The sequence below is a fragment of the Cricetulus griseus genome (assembly GCF_003668045.3).
Source record: "Cricetulus griseus strain 17A/GY chromosome 1 unlocalized genomic scaffold, alternate assembly CriGri-PICRH-1.0 chr1_1, whole genome shotgun sequence".
Lineage (NCBI taxonomy): Eukaryota > Metazoa > Chordata > Mammalia > Rodentia > Cricetidae > Cricetulus > Cricetulus griseus.
The window spans coordinates 100,751,386-100,768,134 of NW_023276807.1; the positions used below are offsets into that span (position 1 = coordinate 100,751,386).

At 50.0% G+C, this 16,749-nt stretch overlaps 1 protein-coding gene across 5 annotated transcripts; it reads right to left on the minus strand.

Annotated features, from left to right (window-relative positions):
• Positions 1-1,154: 1,154 nt before the first annotated feature.
• On the minus strand, positions 1,155-7,217 carry Rnf215 (ring finger protein 215). Of its 5 annotated transcripts, none has more exons than XM_035452541.1 (9): positions 6,821-7,217; positions 6,485-6,685; positions 5,824-5,895; positions 5,661-5,746; positions 5,069-5,222; positions 2,501-2,620; positions 2,281-2,424; positions 1,936-2,038; positions 1,155-1,843 (listed from the first exon to the last, which is right to left on the minus strand). In XM_035452541.1, exons 1-9 carry the CDS (start codon positions 7,109-7,111, stop codon positions 1,821-1,823), a joined length of 1,194 nt encoding a protein of 397 aa, XP_035308432.1. In that variant the 5' UTR covers positions 7,112-7,217; the 3' UTR covers positions 1,155-1,820. The 5 variants fall into 5 exon arrangements, with proteins under 5 accessions (XP_035308432.1, XP_035308433.1, XP_035308431.1 ...); XM_035452542.1 differs by having other exon boundaries at positions 2,501-2,617; positions 5,069-5,225; XM_035452540.1 differs by having other exon boundaries at positions 5,069-5,225; positions 6,821-7,215.
• Between the last annotated feature and the right edge of the window lie 9,532 nt (positions 7,218-16,749).

The window sequence follows — 16,749 nt, forward strand, 5'->3', positions numbered from 1 at the left end:
GTGGAGCTTGGCTTAGGCTGTGGGGATGAGGTCCTCATTGCCAAGCTACTCTACCTTGACCTCTTATTTGCACCACCCATCTTCAAGAAGGCAGCACAGCCAGGTGTTGGTGATGCACACCTTTAATCCCAGCACTCAGGAGGCAGAGGCAGAAGCAGGCAGATCTCTGAGTTTGAGGCCAGCCTGGTCTACATAACAAGCAAGCTTCAGGTCAGCAAAGGGCTACATAAAGACCCTGTTGAGAGAGACAGACAGGGAGAAAGAGAGAGACAGACAGCATGCAGCAGAGAATGTGTCTCCCATGTGGATCCCCTGCAGTCTCTGACTTGCTCCTGCTCTCCATGGGCTCATAAGCTAGCCAGATGCTTTTCTCATTCTCTTGTTGTCACTGTTTAGTATTGGGAATTGAATTCAGGGCCTTGTGCATTTTTAGGCAAGTGCTCTACCAGTGAGCCATGCCCCCAGCCCTTGCCTTTCTCATCTGAAGGTCATTAACATTACCTACTCACAGGGTTTAAAACGTCTTAGAGTCAGTGTTCTAAAGATTATGCAAGGCATGTTCATGCAGCAGAGGAATGCAAAGCTTTAAGGATTGTAAGAATTCTCCCTGCTCCAAGCAAGAGAAGCCAAGGTGACTGCTATTTTGTTTGATTGTTTTTGAGAGGTGTCCAGGCTAACCTCAAACTCACTATGCAGCTGAGGATGATCTTGAACTCCTGATCCTCTGGTTTCCCTTCTCAAGTGGTGAGGACCTTCCCAAAGGCCAAGGTACAAAGGAATTACATGTACTGTCCAGTAGCCCAGTTTGGCCTTGAACTTCTTTTATTTTTAATTTATCTATCTATCTATCTATCTATCTATCTATCTATCTATCTATCTATATCTATTATTTTTGGTTTTTCAAGACAGGGTTTCTCTGTGTATCCTTGGCTGTCCCGGAACTCACTCTATAGACCAGACTGGCCTCGAACTCAGAGATTTGCCCACCTCTGCCTCCCCAGTACTGGGATTAAAGGGATGTACCATTAGGCCTAGCTGGCCTTGAACTCTTAATCCTCCTGCCTCCACTTCCAGGTTTCTGGGATTATTGGCATATGCCACTACATACCCATTTCTTGCTTAACATCTTAAAACAGCTGCACAGATTTTATGTCTTATGTTAAAATATAATCCGTGTTTATTTTACTATTAAAACTTCCCTACCCAAATGTTTTTTTAAATGATGCCCTTGGCAGATGCACCACATATGTTCTGTGGCTTCAAGTATCCTGGTCAGTAACATTCAGTCCAACCAAGAAATACAGCACTAGATGGTTCTAAGGCCTCTGATCCCAGCCAGACTAGAGTTGTCCAACTGCACAGGCAGCAGATAGTAGAAGAGTCTCATTTGAATGTCATACCTTTGATTTGACCGGGCTATAGCCCAAAAGATGAGGTCATGTCAGTGGGTGCCATGGCCACACATCTTTTCCCTCAATCTATCCCCCAATAAATAGCATAAAATTCAATCATGGAAGCCCCAGAATGCTGGAGACAGATGTAGTGGCCATATTTTCTTTCCCCAAAGTCCTGAGAGCTGCCTATAAGGGCAGGCATAGATATCCTAGGGTTGCAGAGAAGGGCTCTAATGATTTGTCCTTGCCTGGTGGTCCTGGCTCTGTGTCTTCAGCCTAGGGCCATGAGTCCCTCCTACCCACCATGGGTATGGTATAGTGGGGCCTTGACTTTGCCCACAGGGCTAGCTGGCCTGTCCAAGCCACAATCCTGTAGTGTAGGCTGGGAAGGGTCCATTCCAAAGTGCAGAATCTCCACTTGGGCAGTTAGTCATCTGAGTAGTGGTTCCCTGTAGGAGAGAACAGGGAGAGAGGAATCAGGTTGGGCTTCGGGGTTAGCCCAGAACACCCCCCCCCCTGCCCGCCAGCCCCTGATGCTCACCCAGGACATTGAACTTGCACAGTGGGCAGGTCTGCTGTAGCATCAGCCAGGGGTCCACGCAGTCTCGGTGGAACTCATGCTTACAGGGCAATACCCGGAGCCACTACAGGATGGAGGAGAGACACGGGCTATAGATGGGGGATAGACACATGCCCTTCTCACTGAGCACTCCTGGGCCTTCCCAAGGTATGCTCTTGGTAGCCATCACTCCTGGGCCTTCCCAAGGTATGCTCTTGGTAGCCATAATGAGGACTGGAAAAAGGTCCTGGTTGGAGTGGAGGGTCTTGGGAGCAGGATCTGGGATGCCACAAGCCAGCTGGTAGCTGACCTTGCCCAGGCACTAACCTGTTTGTTACAGAAGTTATCTAGACAAACAGCACACGTCTCCATGCCAGGCTCTGGAAGGCTGTGTGCTGCCCTGCTCAGCCGGCAGCGCCGGGTCTTGAGGGATGCTAGTCTCCGAACCACACGTCGTTTGAACAAATCCCCCTGTGGGAAAAGGATGGCCACAGTCTTGCAGGCCCAAGGGCTGTGGGCACAAGAGCTTCCACAATCTGGCTCCCACCTGGCCTCCAGGTTCCTGCTGGTTCTGTCTTGATGCCTGCCGCTGGGCCTGAACCACAAGGCCTGTGCACAAGAGCATGGCCACAAGCAAGATGGCATTCCATAGCTGCTGCAGGGGCTTCTGGAGAAAGAGGAGGATGTTAGGGGCACTGGGGCTGCTCCACATGCTTCCCCCAGGAATAGCACCCCATGAACAAAGCATGACAAAGCAAGTGACATGCACTGAGGGCCCCTGTCTCTTACGTCTCTATCCCACCTACCTATGTGCTCCCCAGGGTCTACTCCAGCTGCATGGGGAGCCACATCTGCCCTTAGTGCCCTGCTACTCTGTTCCTGGCACAGATTTCTCCTAGTCTGTTCTCAGTCCCTGCCCCGTTCACTTGCCCTCTTCATCTAAGCTGATGCTCACATCTGAAACTGCAGAAGCTGGTCCGCTTCCATCCTGCAATCATTTTTCTCTTCAACCACCAGCACACAGGCCCCGCCCCCAGGCCCAGGGGCTTCAGTGGTAAACTGACAATGCCATGCCCTCCTTCACTGTCTTTTCCCTTGTCCCTTGCCTTGCCATATCCATGCCCTGCCACATTTCCCCATCTTGAAAATTGTTTTTCCTTGACCTTGCCTCTCAACACCTTTGGCTTATTGCTCCAGGAGCACTGCCACTCAGGGTAAATGTGCCCCCTGCCCAGTCCTCCTAAAACCCACTGACCATAGGCTTCCTTGCTGCTGCCCTGGATAGTCCTCAAGGACCTGTCACTGGTTGAGAACTAAATCTGATATGGTGACATTGTAGCCCCAGCTTTTGTGGAATGAAACTGGAGTGGCAGAGTGAGCAAGCCACATGGGCTCTCCCACACAGGTGCACTATTTCCCACAGAATTTAGATGTGTTGTGACAATTAAACACATTAACTTAAAAACCCTCGGCTTTCTTAGTAGATTTGTCTTTGTCACAGCATACAAGGTGGGCTGTCCTAACAGTTTTACGAAAGCCTGGTAATAAGTACTTCCCTGGGACTGTTCTTGCTAATACAGGTTCCATCACAGCAGGGGAGAGGTGCTGAAGTGATCGGACAGAAAAAGCCACCATCCCAGACCAGGCTGGGGCTGGGAATGCAATAAAATTAGCCCTTGTTTGGGGTGAAAGCACTGGGGTCATCCCTTAGAGGTGTCTATGAACCTGTCCCTCTCCTGCTTCATCACAGCACAGTAGTGGCGCTTGTTCCAGGAAACTCTGAGTCCTAGATTGGGCTCAGGTGTTTTTGCTATGACCTGGAAGGATTTGTGCCTACTGCCAGCTTGAGGTTCATTCTGTATCTATCTGCTCCCCAGCCAGAGTCCAGGGCATGCCAAACGGCCACCAAAGTAGAACCGCTCTGAAGCCCCTGGTAGGGAGAGGATGGGCAGGGCCCCTCCATTAGAGCAGCCAGGGTACTTACTGTTCAGCATAGTATCTGGATTACTAGCTCAGGGTGGTAGCTGGGCCTGGGACCAGGCTTGGCGTCCATTGTCCATCAGGGAAGCTACGTGAGCAGCCTGGCCAGCTATCATTTGGACATCTCGTCTGCCGTGGCCACCCCCAACTTGGCTGGCAGTACCTTCTCAGCTGTTAAATTATTTCCTCTGTCCCTGCCAGCCTGTCCTAAACACTGTGTATTCTCACTTCCAGGCCATCAGAGCCCTTTCCCAGCCTATTCTCCCAGACCTATTTCCCCCTGACCTTCACCAAATGCCTCCCTCCCCCAGAGGTCTGTATTGCCCACCCCAGCAGTGGAGAGAGAGTGTGTATGGGAAGAACATGAAAACACTTGGCCTGTCAGTGGTTGTTGAGCTAAGGTTTGGGAGCCAGGGTTTTAACATGTCTGACTTCATATTGCTCAGTGTGGCCCTGTGCACTAGAGGCTGCACACTAAGAGACAGAGTATGTCTTCCTCCCCACAACTTATATAGACTGGAGTTCAAGAAATGCTGTGGATTGAACCCCCGGTAGCTAAACACTGGGCTATGTGGACAAGAAACACAGCCCTAGCCACGAGGACACAAAGTCACTAACATACCAGGTTAGATCTTCTAAGAATGCTGAGAAAGCCTGGCAAAGTCCAGCTATGACTGAGCAGATGGAGTAAGACTATGAGCAGAGGACTGAAGGGAACAGTCCAAAGCAGGAAGGCAGGATGAGCCGGGAAAGTTCTACTAGTCAAGGACTCATGCAGACAGAGAAACGGGGAATGAACACTAAGGGCCAATCAGGCAAAGCCCGGAGGCAGGAAGGCGGTCAGGGTGCGCTTGGGAGCTGGTGATAAAGCAAGGTCGCAATAAGACTGGAAATAAAGGAGCAGTGTGGGTGAGGCTCTACAGTAGAACCCTTGCTTAGCATGTACATGGCCCTGCGGTCTTCCCTCAATGGAAACATGAATGCGACAAGTGAGAGAGCTGTGGGAACATGACAGCAGAGGCTATCATTGCCTATGACCCCAGGCCAAGTGTCATGCTCAGTGTCTGCTGTACCATATCACTAAGTAATCAGCTCTAAGGTATGCAAGGCTATCCTAGGATCTACTGACACCTACCTGCTCCTGGGCCTGACCACCTCCCAGGCACACCAAGTCCTGCCAGCCCCCGTAGCTGTCCTTGGAGAGGCCACAGGTAGTCCACAATGTCAGCTTCCACTCGATGTTGGCTGACAGGGACTCTCTGCTGGTGATCTCAGCAGTAGCCTGGGTCCTTCTGAGGAAGAATCATGGGATGGGGAGTGAGAGGGGCAGACAGACGGCCCTTGGGAAGGGAGGCCCAGATTCATCTACCTGGCTCTGAGGTGGATACCCCAGGATATTATCGTCGTAGGCCTTCTGATTTGGCTCCCAGACCTTTCCTGGCTGTTTTCCCAGGTTCTCACCCAGCCAGGCCATAGAACAGCCTATCAACCGGGTATCCAGCTTCCTCAGGCTGGGCTAGTCCCTCTGCCCATAGGGCAACTCCTTTCCCAGATCCTACCTCCTCTTTCCCATCTCCTCCCCTGTTTTCAAGCTTGGACAGTAGTTTAAGGGCTAACAGGTCAGGTAAGGGCCATCTCCAGAGACACCCTCCTCCCCTAGAGCCCACTGGAGAGCCAGAGACCCACAGCAGCCAGGCAGCAGACCCCCCAGAATAAACCCAACTCACTGAAGAAGTGCCTCCAACAGCTTGGTGACATTGGAAGAATAATGGAGGACAATCACTGGCCTGAGCAGAAGCTGGGATATGTCCAACTGCAGGAGACAGGAGGTAGCAGGCTCTGGTCCCCTCTCCCCTCACCTGCTCACCCTCACAGTCCATCCCAGTTTACCTCTCGGACCACACTATGGTTTAGGATGAGGAGAAGCAGGGCAGAGGCTCCCAGGAAGAGGGCACGGCGCATCTGCAAAGGAAGACAGAAGGTACGAGGCTGCCACACACCTGCCTTCCCTGTGGCCCCAGGTCTCAGGAGTCCGACTGCCGGGTAGGCTAGCTATAAGCTCCCTCAAGCATTCCAAAAAGAGATATGACAGTCATAGGTAACACTCGATGGTTGCAGACTGAGGCGATATTTAATTATGAGACAGATTACATTTTAAAGATGTTAACTTTTCTAATTTCAGATACCATAGTTACCTAAGAAATGTCCTTGATTTTAAGAAATTTGCACATTATCGTGTGTGTGTGTGTGTGTGTGTGTGTGTGTGAAACTTCCACTCCTCCTGTTCTCTAGGATCCCAAAAACCTTGTCATTTGCCCTAGTCCTGGCAAAGCAATTCTCCCCACCCTAGTTGACTCCCATCATGTATTCTGAGAAAAGGTTCTCTTTCCCCAGCAAATCTTCCACCTTCTCCCACCTCCCCATCACATTGCTTTGATGTTCCATTTTGGGGTCTCTTTGGAAAGCTCCTCATAGGCCACCTGGTAGCCTGGCTCTAGATGATGTTTTGAAAGCATTTCCTTCTCCCCTTCCCTCCAAAAACCCTTTGCACCTGTTGGACCAGAGCCTTGGGATATGTCTTCGGGCCACTGCCTTGGTTCTCCTGGTGGAACTGAGCAGCCTGCTCTTTGCCCACATATGCCACCGCAATCCAGCCGTCTACAGGTATCTCTTGCTCAGCATCCACGACATCCATCTGTGTGAGGAGCCATGAGAAGAGGGAGGCAAGAGGAGTAGAAGAGGCAGCCAGGATCTGCCACAGAGGATGCAAGGTTGGGGTGTGGGAATGAGTTTGGAAGGGGCATGTGGATCTCAGGTCGGCGAAAACCTGGCCTGGGGAGCCAGATCAAGCGAGGGTCACGGCATGTTTTGGCAGGGTTGCGCTCACCAACAGCAGGCGGCCGCCCAGCAGCGGCTCGGGGTCGGCTTCAGGACCGATCCTGACGCCCTCCAAAACCAGGGCGTCCTGCCGCGGCAGCTTCACATCCACTCGCACTGCCCGGGCTCCGCCCCGCCCGGCCCGGGCCGCCGGCTCGCTGCCGTCCGCCGCGGCCCCCGGCCCCGCCAGGCCCAACCACAGAGGCAGCAGGGGCAGCAGCAGCAGAAGCGGTGACGGCGGCGATGGAGGAGGTGGCGGCGAGGGTGGCGATCTTAGCACGGGGCGATCTGCAGGGCCCATGGTCGGACCGAAGAACTGGCGAGGCCGTGGACTGGGACAGTCCCTGGCGCCGGGAGAACGGAGAGAGCGAGGCCGCGCCGGACGGGGCGGGGCGCCGGTAGGGGAGGAGCCGCGGCTGGAGGGGGCGGGGCGCCGGTAGGGCGAGCTCGGGGCGCTCCCTTGTGGTCCCTGAAAACATATGGGGCCGATCCCGGACGCAGAAGGCTCTGGAGAGCTTGCCAGGTTGTAAGTGGAGACAGGACCAGAGAAAGGCAGGAACGAGGGAGGTGTCCAGGGGCCTGGGCTGATGAACCCACATAGTGGCCAAGGCTATGTCACATCCTCCTCCGAGTCAGCGTTTTTTTCATAAAATCAAATAGCAGGCGGCAGAGAATCAGCGACAGAAAGAAGATGGGGAGATTGAGGCCGTGGTCTCAAAGGAGCAGGGAGAAGGGCTAGGGGCACGAGGCTGGACAAACCACACAGAGCCATAGTGGCGCTGAGAACTGGACTGTTCTCGTCTGTAAAATGGACTTATCTAAACCTGCACTATTCCACTTCTAACACAATCTCCAATGTTTGCTGGATTGTGGAGGTTCTATTTTTGTCCTAAAATCTGTCCTTTACTCTGAGGGTTGGTTGCCAGGAGCTGATTCAATCTGAAACCTGAGCCTTTTACAAATTGTACGCCGATAAAAGAGCAAAGAGCAGATGAGCTGCAACACAGCCCCCATTTTCTAATAAAATGTTCAAACCTATGGAAAACAGAAACCTGTTTAGCTGCCAGTATTCGATGACCAAAATATTTCTAAAGAAGACAGAGATGTATAGAAAAAGTCTGCAAACAGGGAATTGACATAAAACCGATCAGCACATACATAAACCTTATTGGTCAGAGGACATGCTGCATTTGGGGAGATGGGAGGAGATGGAACGGCTCGCTCTTTGACTAACTGCCACTAAGTCAGGTAACCACTGGAAAAAGAAGTGAAATTGGCTGGGCGGTGGTGGCGCACGCCTTTAATCCCAGCACACAGGAGGCAGATGCAGGCAGATCACTGTGAGTTCAACGTCAGCCTGGTCTACAGAATGAGTTCCAGGATAGCCAGACTGTTACATAGAGAAAACCTATCTTGAAAAGTGAAATGGGACCCCTATTGCATATTGTCTACAGAAAACCAATTCATGTGAATTAAAGACTTAAATATGAAAAGTAAACCACTTTAAATAAACAAGATTTTGATTATTTCAAGGTCATGAGAGTATTTGTTTTGTTTTGTTTTTAATTACAGAAAAAATATTATCATGGACATGCCGGTAATGTCAGCACTTGAAAGGGTGAGGCAGGAAGATCATGGGTTTGAGGTAAACATACATTACACAATGAGACCCTGTTTGAAAAAATATAAAATGGTAAGGACAGCATCTGGAGAGATGGCTCAGAAGATAAGAGCTCTGGCTGCTCTGTCAGAGGATCCAGGTTTGATTCTAGCACCCCCACCCTAGCACCCCCACAGGACTGCCAGTTCACAAACTCCTGTGACTCCAGTCCCAGGGGATCTGTTGCCCTCTTCTGGCCTTTGTAGGTACTGCATGCACATGGGTGTGCAGCTGTGCATGCAATTATTGGCTTAAAATAATAATGAAAACGTTCTTTTTGTAGACGGAGTTTCTGTTCCGCCTGGTCCTGCGCCCTTCAGCCCCAAATAAACACACAAAGACTTATATTAATTAGAAACTATTTGGCCGGTGGATGAGACTTCTTATTGGCTAGTTCTTTCTTAATTATTAACCCATATCTATTAAACTATGTATTGCCACGAGGCTGTGGCCCTAATGCTCTAGCATGTTACTGTTTCAGCAGCTACATGACTTCTCTCTTGCTGCCTCTCTCTGTGTCCTTTCCTTAGCATTCTCCTCTTCTCCTAGCCCTGCCTATACTTCCTGCCTGACTACTGGCCAATCAGTGTTCTATTAATCAAACCAATAAGAGAAACATATATACAGAAGGACATTTTTCCATCATCTTTTTTTTTTTGGTCTTTCAAAACATAGTCTCTCTGTGTAGCCCGGGTTGTCCTGGAACTGGCTCTGTAGACCAAGTTCTGTAGACCTCTAAGAGGAGGGAACCTCAACTAAGAAAATGCTTCCATAAGATTTTGCTGTAAGTAAGCCTATAGGGTATTTTCTTTTTCTTAATTAGTGATTTATGAGGGAGGGCCCAGCCTGTTGTTGAGCAGTGCTATCTCATAGTTGGTGAACCTGGGTTCTTTAAGAAAGCAGGCTGAGCAAGCCTCGGGAAGCAAGCCAGTAAGCAGCATCTCCTCCATGGCCTCTGCATCAGTTCCTGCTTCCAGTTTCCTGCCCTGACTTCCATCAATGATGGACTATGATGTGGAGGTGTAAGCCAGATAAACTCTTTCCTCCCCAAGTTGCTTTTGGTCATGGTGTTTATCACAGCAACAGTAACCTTACCTAGGCAGAAAGTATTAAATTATGTTTAAAACTCAGTAGACAATGTATCCATGAATAAATGGAAATACCAAACTAAAGTGAGAAAAAGGGCTGAGGAGACTACTCAGCAGGTGAGGCCACAGTGCAGGCATAAGGACTCATGGGAATGTTAGGTGGCCATCTGGGACTTACCTACAATCCCAACTCCTGGAACCCCCCCCCAAAAAAAAGAAGCCCAACAATAGGCTCATAGGTTGTCTAAGATCAACTCAAAAAGGTCAGTCTGCAGTATCTTTTTATATACAAGCATGGAACAATTTCTAAAAGAAATTAAAGCAATAACCTCACTTATAATAGTAGCATACAAAATAATGAAATACTTTTGGATCAATACAAACAAGGAGGTAAAAGATACATGCATTGAAAACTATGAAATGTTATTGAAATGCACAAGAAGATCTTTAAAAAAAGGCTCTAGCACAGTGGATTAGCAGAATTAATATTGCTACAGCACTGGTGCTATCCAAAGCCATGAAAAAAATCAGGGAGACACATGACATTTGGTCACCAGAGTGGGACATAATGATGCTGGGATCCAGCTGAAGGCCTAACACATGCCAGGTTACTTTACCACTAAATCAGGCTCTGCTTTTTTTTTAAGATTTATTTATTTATTATGTATACAATGTTCTGCCTACATGTAGGCTGGCAGGTCAGAGAGGGCACCAGATCTCGAGAGAATTGTGAGCCACCATGTGGTTGCTGGGAATTGAACTCAGAACCTCTGGAAGAGTAGACAGTGCTTTTATCCTCTGAGCCATCTCTCCAGCTCCCAGGCTCTGCTTTTAAATCACAAGAGTACTCATTGTATCATTTAGTAGTAGTAGTAGTTGTAATAGTAGCATTAGTATTATTTCTACTATTGAAACAGGGTGTTGCTATGTGGGTCAGCTCCCTTCTGATGGCTCTCTTTATGAGGTGAGTTCCTCCCCCAGCTATTAGGCTGAGTAAAAGCCACTGGGGTGGATGAGGCCTGGAACTCACTGTGTAGCCCAGGGTGGCTTTGAACTCTTGATAATCCTTCTGCCTCAGTCTCCCAAGTGCTGGGTTATAGGCATGAGCCACCACACCCAGCTTCTACGAACAGTCTTACTTCTCTCATTTTGTGAGTATTTCAGCCCATTTGTATGTCCCAGTGACAGGGCTACAGAGATCCACTGTCATCAACAAAACTGCTGGCTCTGCCTATTCCCATTTCTGTTTCTTGCTCTCTGCCCCCACCCTGAGGCCTGAGCAGAGCGTCCTCACTGACTTCCCAAACAAACGACCCAGAAAGACATAGAACCTTACTCATCTTTGACCCCTGGGCACACTCTGCATCCCAATAAATATCCACATTCCAGGCTTCCATTAGTGGCGGCCAGAAAGCACAGAGGATAACTGGCCTGTCTTCCCATTGGCTGGCCTCTGCTTATCCTGGAAGACAAAGATTAAGAGTGTCATTGTAATGTGGGGCAGACCCCCTGCTGGTGTGGGTGTGGAGTGGGTATATGAAACAGCAGTGTTCCCAAAGGGAATGAACCCAGGAGAGGGAGCAGCTAAGTCTAGGACACTGGCTGCAGGAGTCTAGGACATTGGCCCCTCCTGGAATGGACTGGGAGCAAGGCAGACCATTTGCTCCCAGGAATGGATAGACAGGATGCTCAACTCTTTCAGCCTCTTTGAAGGAGTCAGGGCTGCAGTTCTCTGCTTGCTTGATTTCTGGGACAGGATAGGGAGCCAGTGAACACAGAATAGTCATTCTCTTATCATGTGCTTCCAAGCAAGCCATCCTCCCTATGGCCAGCTCTCATGGATCTTCCATGAAAAGATTTGGGCCTTGTCACCACGTGTGCTCTGATTCCAGCAGGCTTGTTTCCAGTTATACCAAGTTTCCTGGCCCTGGCCTGAGCCGACACAGAGGGAATCTTAGCTGCTGTCTTCTCTTGAAGGGACCAGGCCCTCACTCAGCCCCCTGCTTTAGCAGCCATGACAGGCTGCAGAAAAGACCCAGCAAGATGTAGGCCTCTGACGCAGCAACATGTGCTGAGCTTCCTGACCTTGCCCTACCTCCTAGTCACTAGAAGGTCAGATACCTTCCATGTGGCAAGGAATCAATCAGAAGTTAGCTGGAACAAGCTTGCTTCTCAGGTCAATCCCTTCTCCCTCTCCCTCCCCTCCCTCCAACCCTGCCCCCAAGCCCCCACCTGTCCCGACCCCATCCATCCTCCACTCTCCAGGCAGGGTAGCTCCCCCAAATCCACCACATGATCCTGGGCCGGGCCTAGGCCCTTCCCCATGTGTCCAGGTCAAGAGTGCATCCCTTCAAGTGGGATGGCCTCTTAAAGTCCCTTCTTACACCAGGGAAAAATACTAATCCACTACCAGGGGCCCCCTAGAGTGTGGAGGGGTTGGGGGAGAGGGGAGGGAGAGGGAGAGGGAGAGGGAGAAGGGATTGACATGTGAAGTAAGCTTGTTCCTAATTTGAACTAATAAAAAAAGAAAAAAAAGAAAACCCCACCCTTGTACATGTGCAGGAACCAATTTATAAACTACACTGAACCATCTTTCTAGTCCTGAAATTTCATTTTTAAAATAAAAAAACAGACTAATAAAATACTATTAAAAGAAAAAAAAAAAGAAAAAGAAGTTAGCTGTAGGGCTCTGGATGTGTTTTATGGTAACAGTGGCACGAAGAGCATAGCAACTGCCCTGGGAGGGCCTATAGGCCATAGCAACCAGTTGACCAATCAACACAGAACAGGTCACCCAAGCCTGGAAGTGCAGCAATCCTGAGACAGTTGTGGACCCCAGACTCCTCTTGCTCCACCCCCATAAATTTCCTGCCCTGCGGTCCCTCTGGGTCCTTCTTGCTCTGCCCACTATGTTGGAACCCAGTTACTACAGTTAACTGGTTAAATTATTAAAGACTCTGCTTTTGCATCAGATTGGGTCTTTTGGTGATTTTGGGGTTCAGAATTTGGGCACAATACTCTTAAGCCCTAAAACTGTAGGAAGATGCAGGATGAGGCAAGAGATAATTTCCCCAATGGCAGATGGGAGGATGGGTACCAGGAATGGGGAGCACAGTCAGGCCAGTGAGCCCCGTAGGAGCTCCCTTCTGATGGCTCCCTTTACTGTGAAGTGAGTTCCTCCACCACCTATTAGGTTATGTAAATGCCATGGGAGTGTGTGAGACCTGTCATGGACCATGGTGCTGGCTGGGGGGCAGGGGAAGGCAAGGAGTACAAATCCACTTGCAGGTTATTATAAGCACTAATGATCAGGAAGGGCCTCTGCCAGCACACTACCACCAGGTGGCATCCCGGTCCCAGGGGAAATCACCTTGGGATGCATGGTGTGATGTGTTGTTTTATACAGAAAAGGTCTGGAGGGAAGAAATGCCAGCTCATAGGATCAAATCCCAGGACAAGAGGTCTGAGATTCAGTGCCAGCAAGAGACAGCTAGGTTGGGAGGGGAGGTAGTAGTTTTAGAATTCAGAAGTTACTTTACCTTGCAGACAGAGAGCCAAAATAAAACAGGAGAATCATTAACTGCTTCTTGATTGTCATCACACAGCTCCCTCTACTCACCTGGATGCCCAGAGAGTGTTACTGAGTCACTCAGGATCACACAGGTGGAGTGTAGCAGTGGCCACTTGTCACATGGTGGGAGGAGAGACCTGCTCCTTTCTTTGCCAGTCCACTGGACATACAGCAGTGGCCCTGACCCACAGTGGCTCCTGCCCTTGAGAACAGAGAGTAAACCAACCACATATACTGTAACAGCATTTCAGACCACAGTTAAGTGCTACAAGGAGAATAAAACAGAATGAGACAGGCGTGGGGGTCAGGGGTTACTTCAGTCTCAAGACAGGAGCTATAAAGGCTCTCCCAGACAGTGTGGGAAGTGCCTACAGAATGTCTGGGGCAGGAAACAGGAAGTGCATGCAGACAAAGCCACTGCTTCTCTAGGTTCTAGGTACTTTTGAGAAACTAGTTCATTTAACTTCACACCAGCCGACGAGGTAGTAAGATTGTCATGGCATTTTTTCCATAGGACACTGAGGATAGTAACAGCTAACTTTGTTAGGTGACAGAACCAGGTGTTCTAGCTCTGAGTGGGTGGGCCACCATTCTGTTTCCCTAGTCCCTACTGTGGACTAGTATGATCTGGCCTCCATCTTAGATACAGAGTAGGAGCAGAAGTGGTGGCCCACCTTCCCCCAGGGAAGTCTCCCGCCTCTTACCAGCTAGTGCCAGAATTGAAGTAAAGCCCTTGAGACCCTTCTAGTCCTCCAGTCTCCTCTGAGGTATTCCAGAGGTCCCAGCTCCCTGCCCCCAGCCTCTCCCTTTTCAACTAACTGGGCCACCTCATTCTAAAGGGATTTGATTTTCCCTGAGATGACTGGAGACTGGTGAGAAAGGACTTAGGGATTAGACAGTGATACCCTGGAAGGTAAAAGACTTAATCTGGTGGGTTCAGGTGTGGGAAGTGGGGCTGGGAGAGGATTTGTATCTTTTGACAAAGCCAGGTGGAGTGTGGAAGCAAGGAGGAAGTGGGGCTCTGGGGGAGGGAGAAGGATGGACTTGGGTTCTCATTTTCTCTCGCGTCCTCACAAATACCCTATGGTAGCAATAATAACAAGCCCTCACCCTGGGCATCCACTGCTTTCCCAGCCACTATGTCACTCGGAATCATCATAGTGGCCCCAGGGAGAAAGGCAAAGGATTAGTTTTCACTCCAGGCTCCTGGCACTCAGAGAAGAGAAGTAACCTGAGGCAGTTGCAGCCTCACAAGGCAAGGTGAAGAGGAGGGGACCTTCCTATGGGGCTGCCCTCTGAGTTCCAGGGCTTTCTAGAATGGCCCTAGTGTTGTAGAAGTGGAGTGTTCCACAAATATTTGTTGAAGGGTTTAAAAGGCCGGACTGTGTTTCTGACTCCAAGTTGCTGTGTCAATCTTTGTGCCACTTTGCCTGCTATGGGCATCAGGAGATCTGAGGTCAGGGCACTGGGGGAGGGACTTTGATTCTGAGGCCAGTGTTCTCCATTTGAGGAGGAAGCCATGGAGGCCCTGGAGGCACAAGCAAGCAGCCGAGAAGGGAACAGGGCGCCCCACTCTCACTCCCACCCCTATTCACATGGTACTTCATAGCCCCTATAACAAATTAGTTCTGGGACACAGAGCAAGGCTGCCACTTAGGACTCCCAGTCCAGAACTCTTCCTATGCCCAGAGATGCTTGCTCCCTAGAAGAGGGAGCCTTGCTCCCTTGCTCCCTAAACTCCAATGCCCTCACTTCCAAAATTAAAACTCCAAGCTCCTCTTTTAGGAGTCCACATTGCCTCAGGTCCCAGCAAGGAGCACTCAGAGCCATGCACACTCATGTTCCCAAAGCTCACCTCCAGGCTGTCTGACCCTGGAGGCCAGGTCCTTCCTGTCAGTCCAGGTGACAGTCACAATACAGAAGAGCCCTTGTTAAAGTCAGGAGAAAAGAGCTTCTGGTTGGCAGAGGTCACATTTCAATGCGCAGATAAGGGAGAAGTTTCTGGAAACAGCTTTGGGTCAGGGCTTTGAGGACCAAGGAGGAGCTAGCTGGAAGAAATGAGAGAAAATAACTCTGACAGAGGCAGTGGGTAGAAGTGTGGTTAGGAAACAGCCGAGAACATCTTTGACCGATAAGGACGTGTACAGAAAGGGGGACTTTGACAGTTGAGGCCACAAGGGATGCTGGGAAGAGCTGGAGTAGACTTGAAGCAAGTCAATGGGATTGGGGTGACTTCTGAAGGAACTAGGGAGCCAGTGATGGCTCTTGAGCAGAGGGAAGCAATATACCTTGCATGGCGGGAGAACTGTAGGGCAGGGGATGGGAAGTAGAGGAAAGGTAAGAGCCCGAAGAACAATCTCAGGAAGCAGCCCTGAGGAGTTTACCAGACTATTTATGTAGGATTTATATTATCAGATTAACCAGTGGCTTCCCTGGTTGACAGGACACAGTAAATCGCAGTGGAAGCAGAGAACTGAAAAGAGGTAGACAAGAGGGAGAATTCTTTGCTCAGATATTTTTGGGCTTGGAGAGCAACTCCAGGGAATTCATCCTTAGGGATAAACATGTCCATTGTGGTTTTCTGAGTGGGCCTGCAGGAGAAGGCACAGCCAGGTTTGTCTTTACTGAAAGCGATCTTCTGTAACTGTTCCACTCTTTCATCAGGCTCCTCCACACATCAGGTAACTTGCCACTCTAGAGGACTGGCCAGGGCTTCTAAGAGAAGACATCTGTAAGGGGTTGCGCCACCAGAAGGGACTGCTCTCCTTTCCTTTAGTAGGCTCTTCCCAATAAAGAGCAAACTGCCCCTGGGAGGCTCTTAGAGCTCTTAAAAGGCCTCACAACCAGTGAAGGAGGCAGCTCTGTCCTGTGCTTAATCAGAAGCCAAGAAGCCCGTAACTAGGGCAGGGACACCTGGTGAGGTCAGGCTGGGAGCCTGCCAGGCACTGGCTGCCCCTCAGTCCACCCTTCAGCATGGGGAGGCACAGCAAAGTCCTTTCCTATACCATGGACAGGCCTGCTGCCACCGGCCGTGACTCTGGGTGAGGAGAGGCATGAGGGACATTCTGTTTCCTGCAGTCCTGGAGACCTGGATTTGAGGTAGCTGATGGCTACTTCTGCACCCATGCCAGGCAGGAAGGAGTGGGTTCAGATGACAGCTTTCCACTGACCAGCCACTGGGCACTCTACATCTGCTGTGCTCTTAGTGACTTAGGGCAAGACATGGCCTCTTTGAGCCTCAGTTTTCCCCGCTGTTAAGTGAGGCCACATGAACTCTGTGGGACGCTGCTTGTTTCACCTTCCTTTCAGGCCACCCCTCAGCACTGAGCTTTGGTTTGAAGCCCACCACATCTTCTCTTCTCCTTCTTTTCCCTTCTCTCCATTCCAGTTTTTGTCATTTTCTTGAGCCCAGGCTGGCCTTAAATTTGTGATCCTCTGGCCTCAGCTCTGAATGTTGTGTTGGCTATATATGCCACCACACCCCATCCTTGTCTACAGGAGCCTCTGCTGGGGGATGCAGGATTTGTGGGGACTCTGGTAATTGAAGCAAGGTAGTGTAGCCTAGAAGGTAGATGTTGCTAAGCAAGATCACACCAAGGTTTTTAAGCACTCCGCCTTCC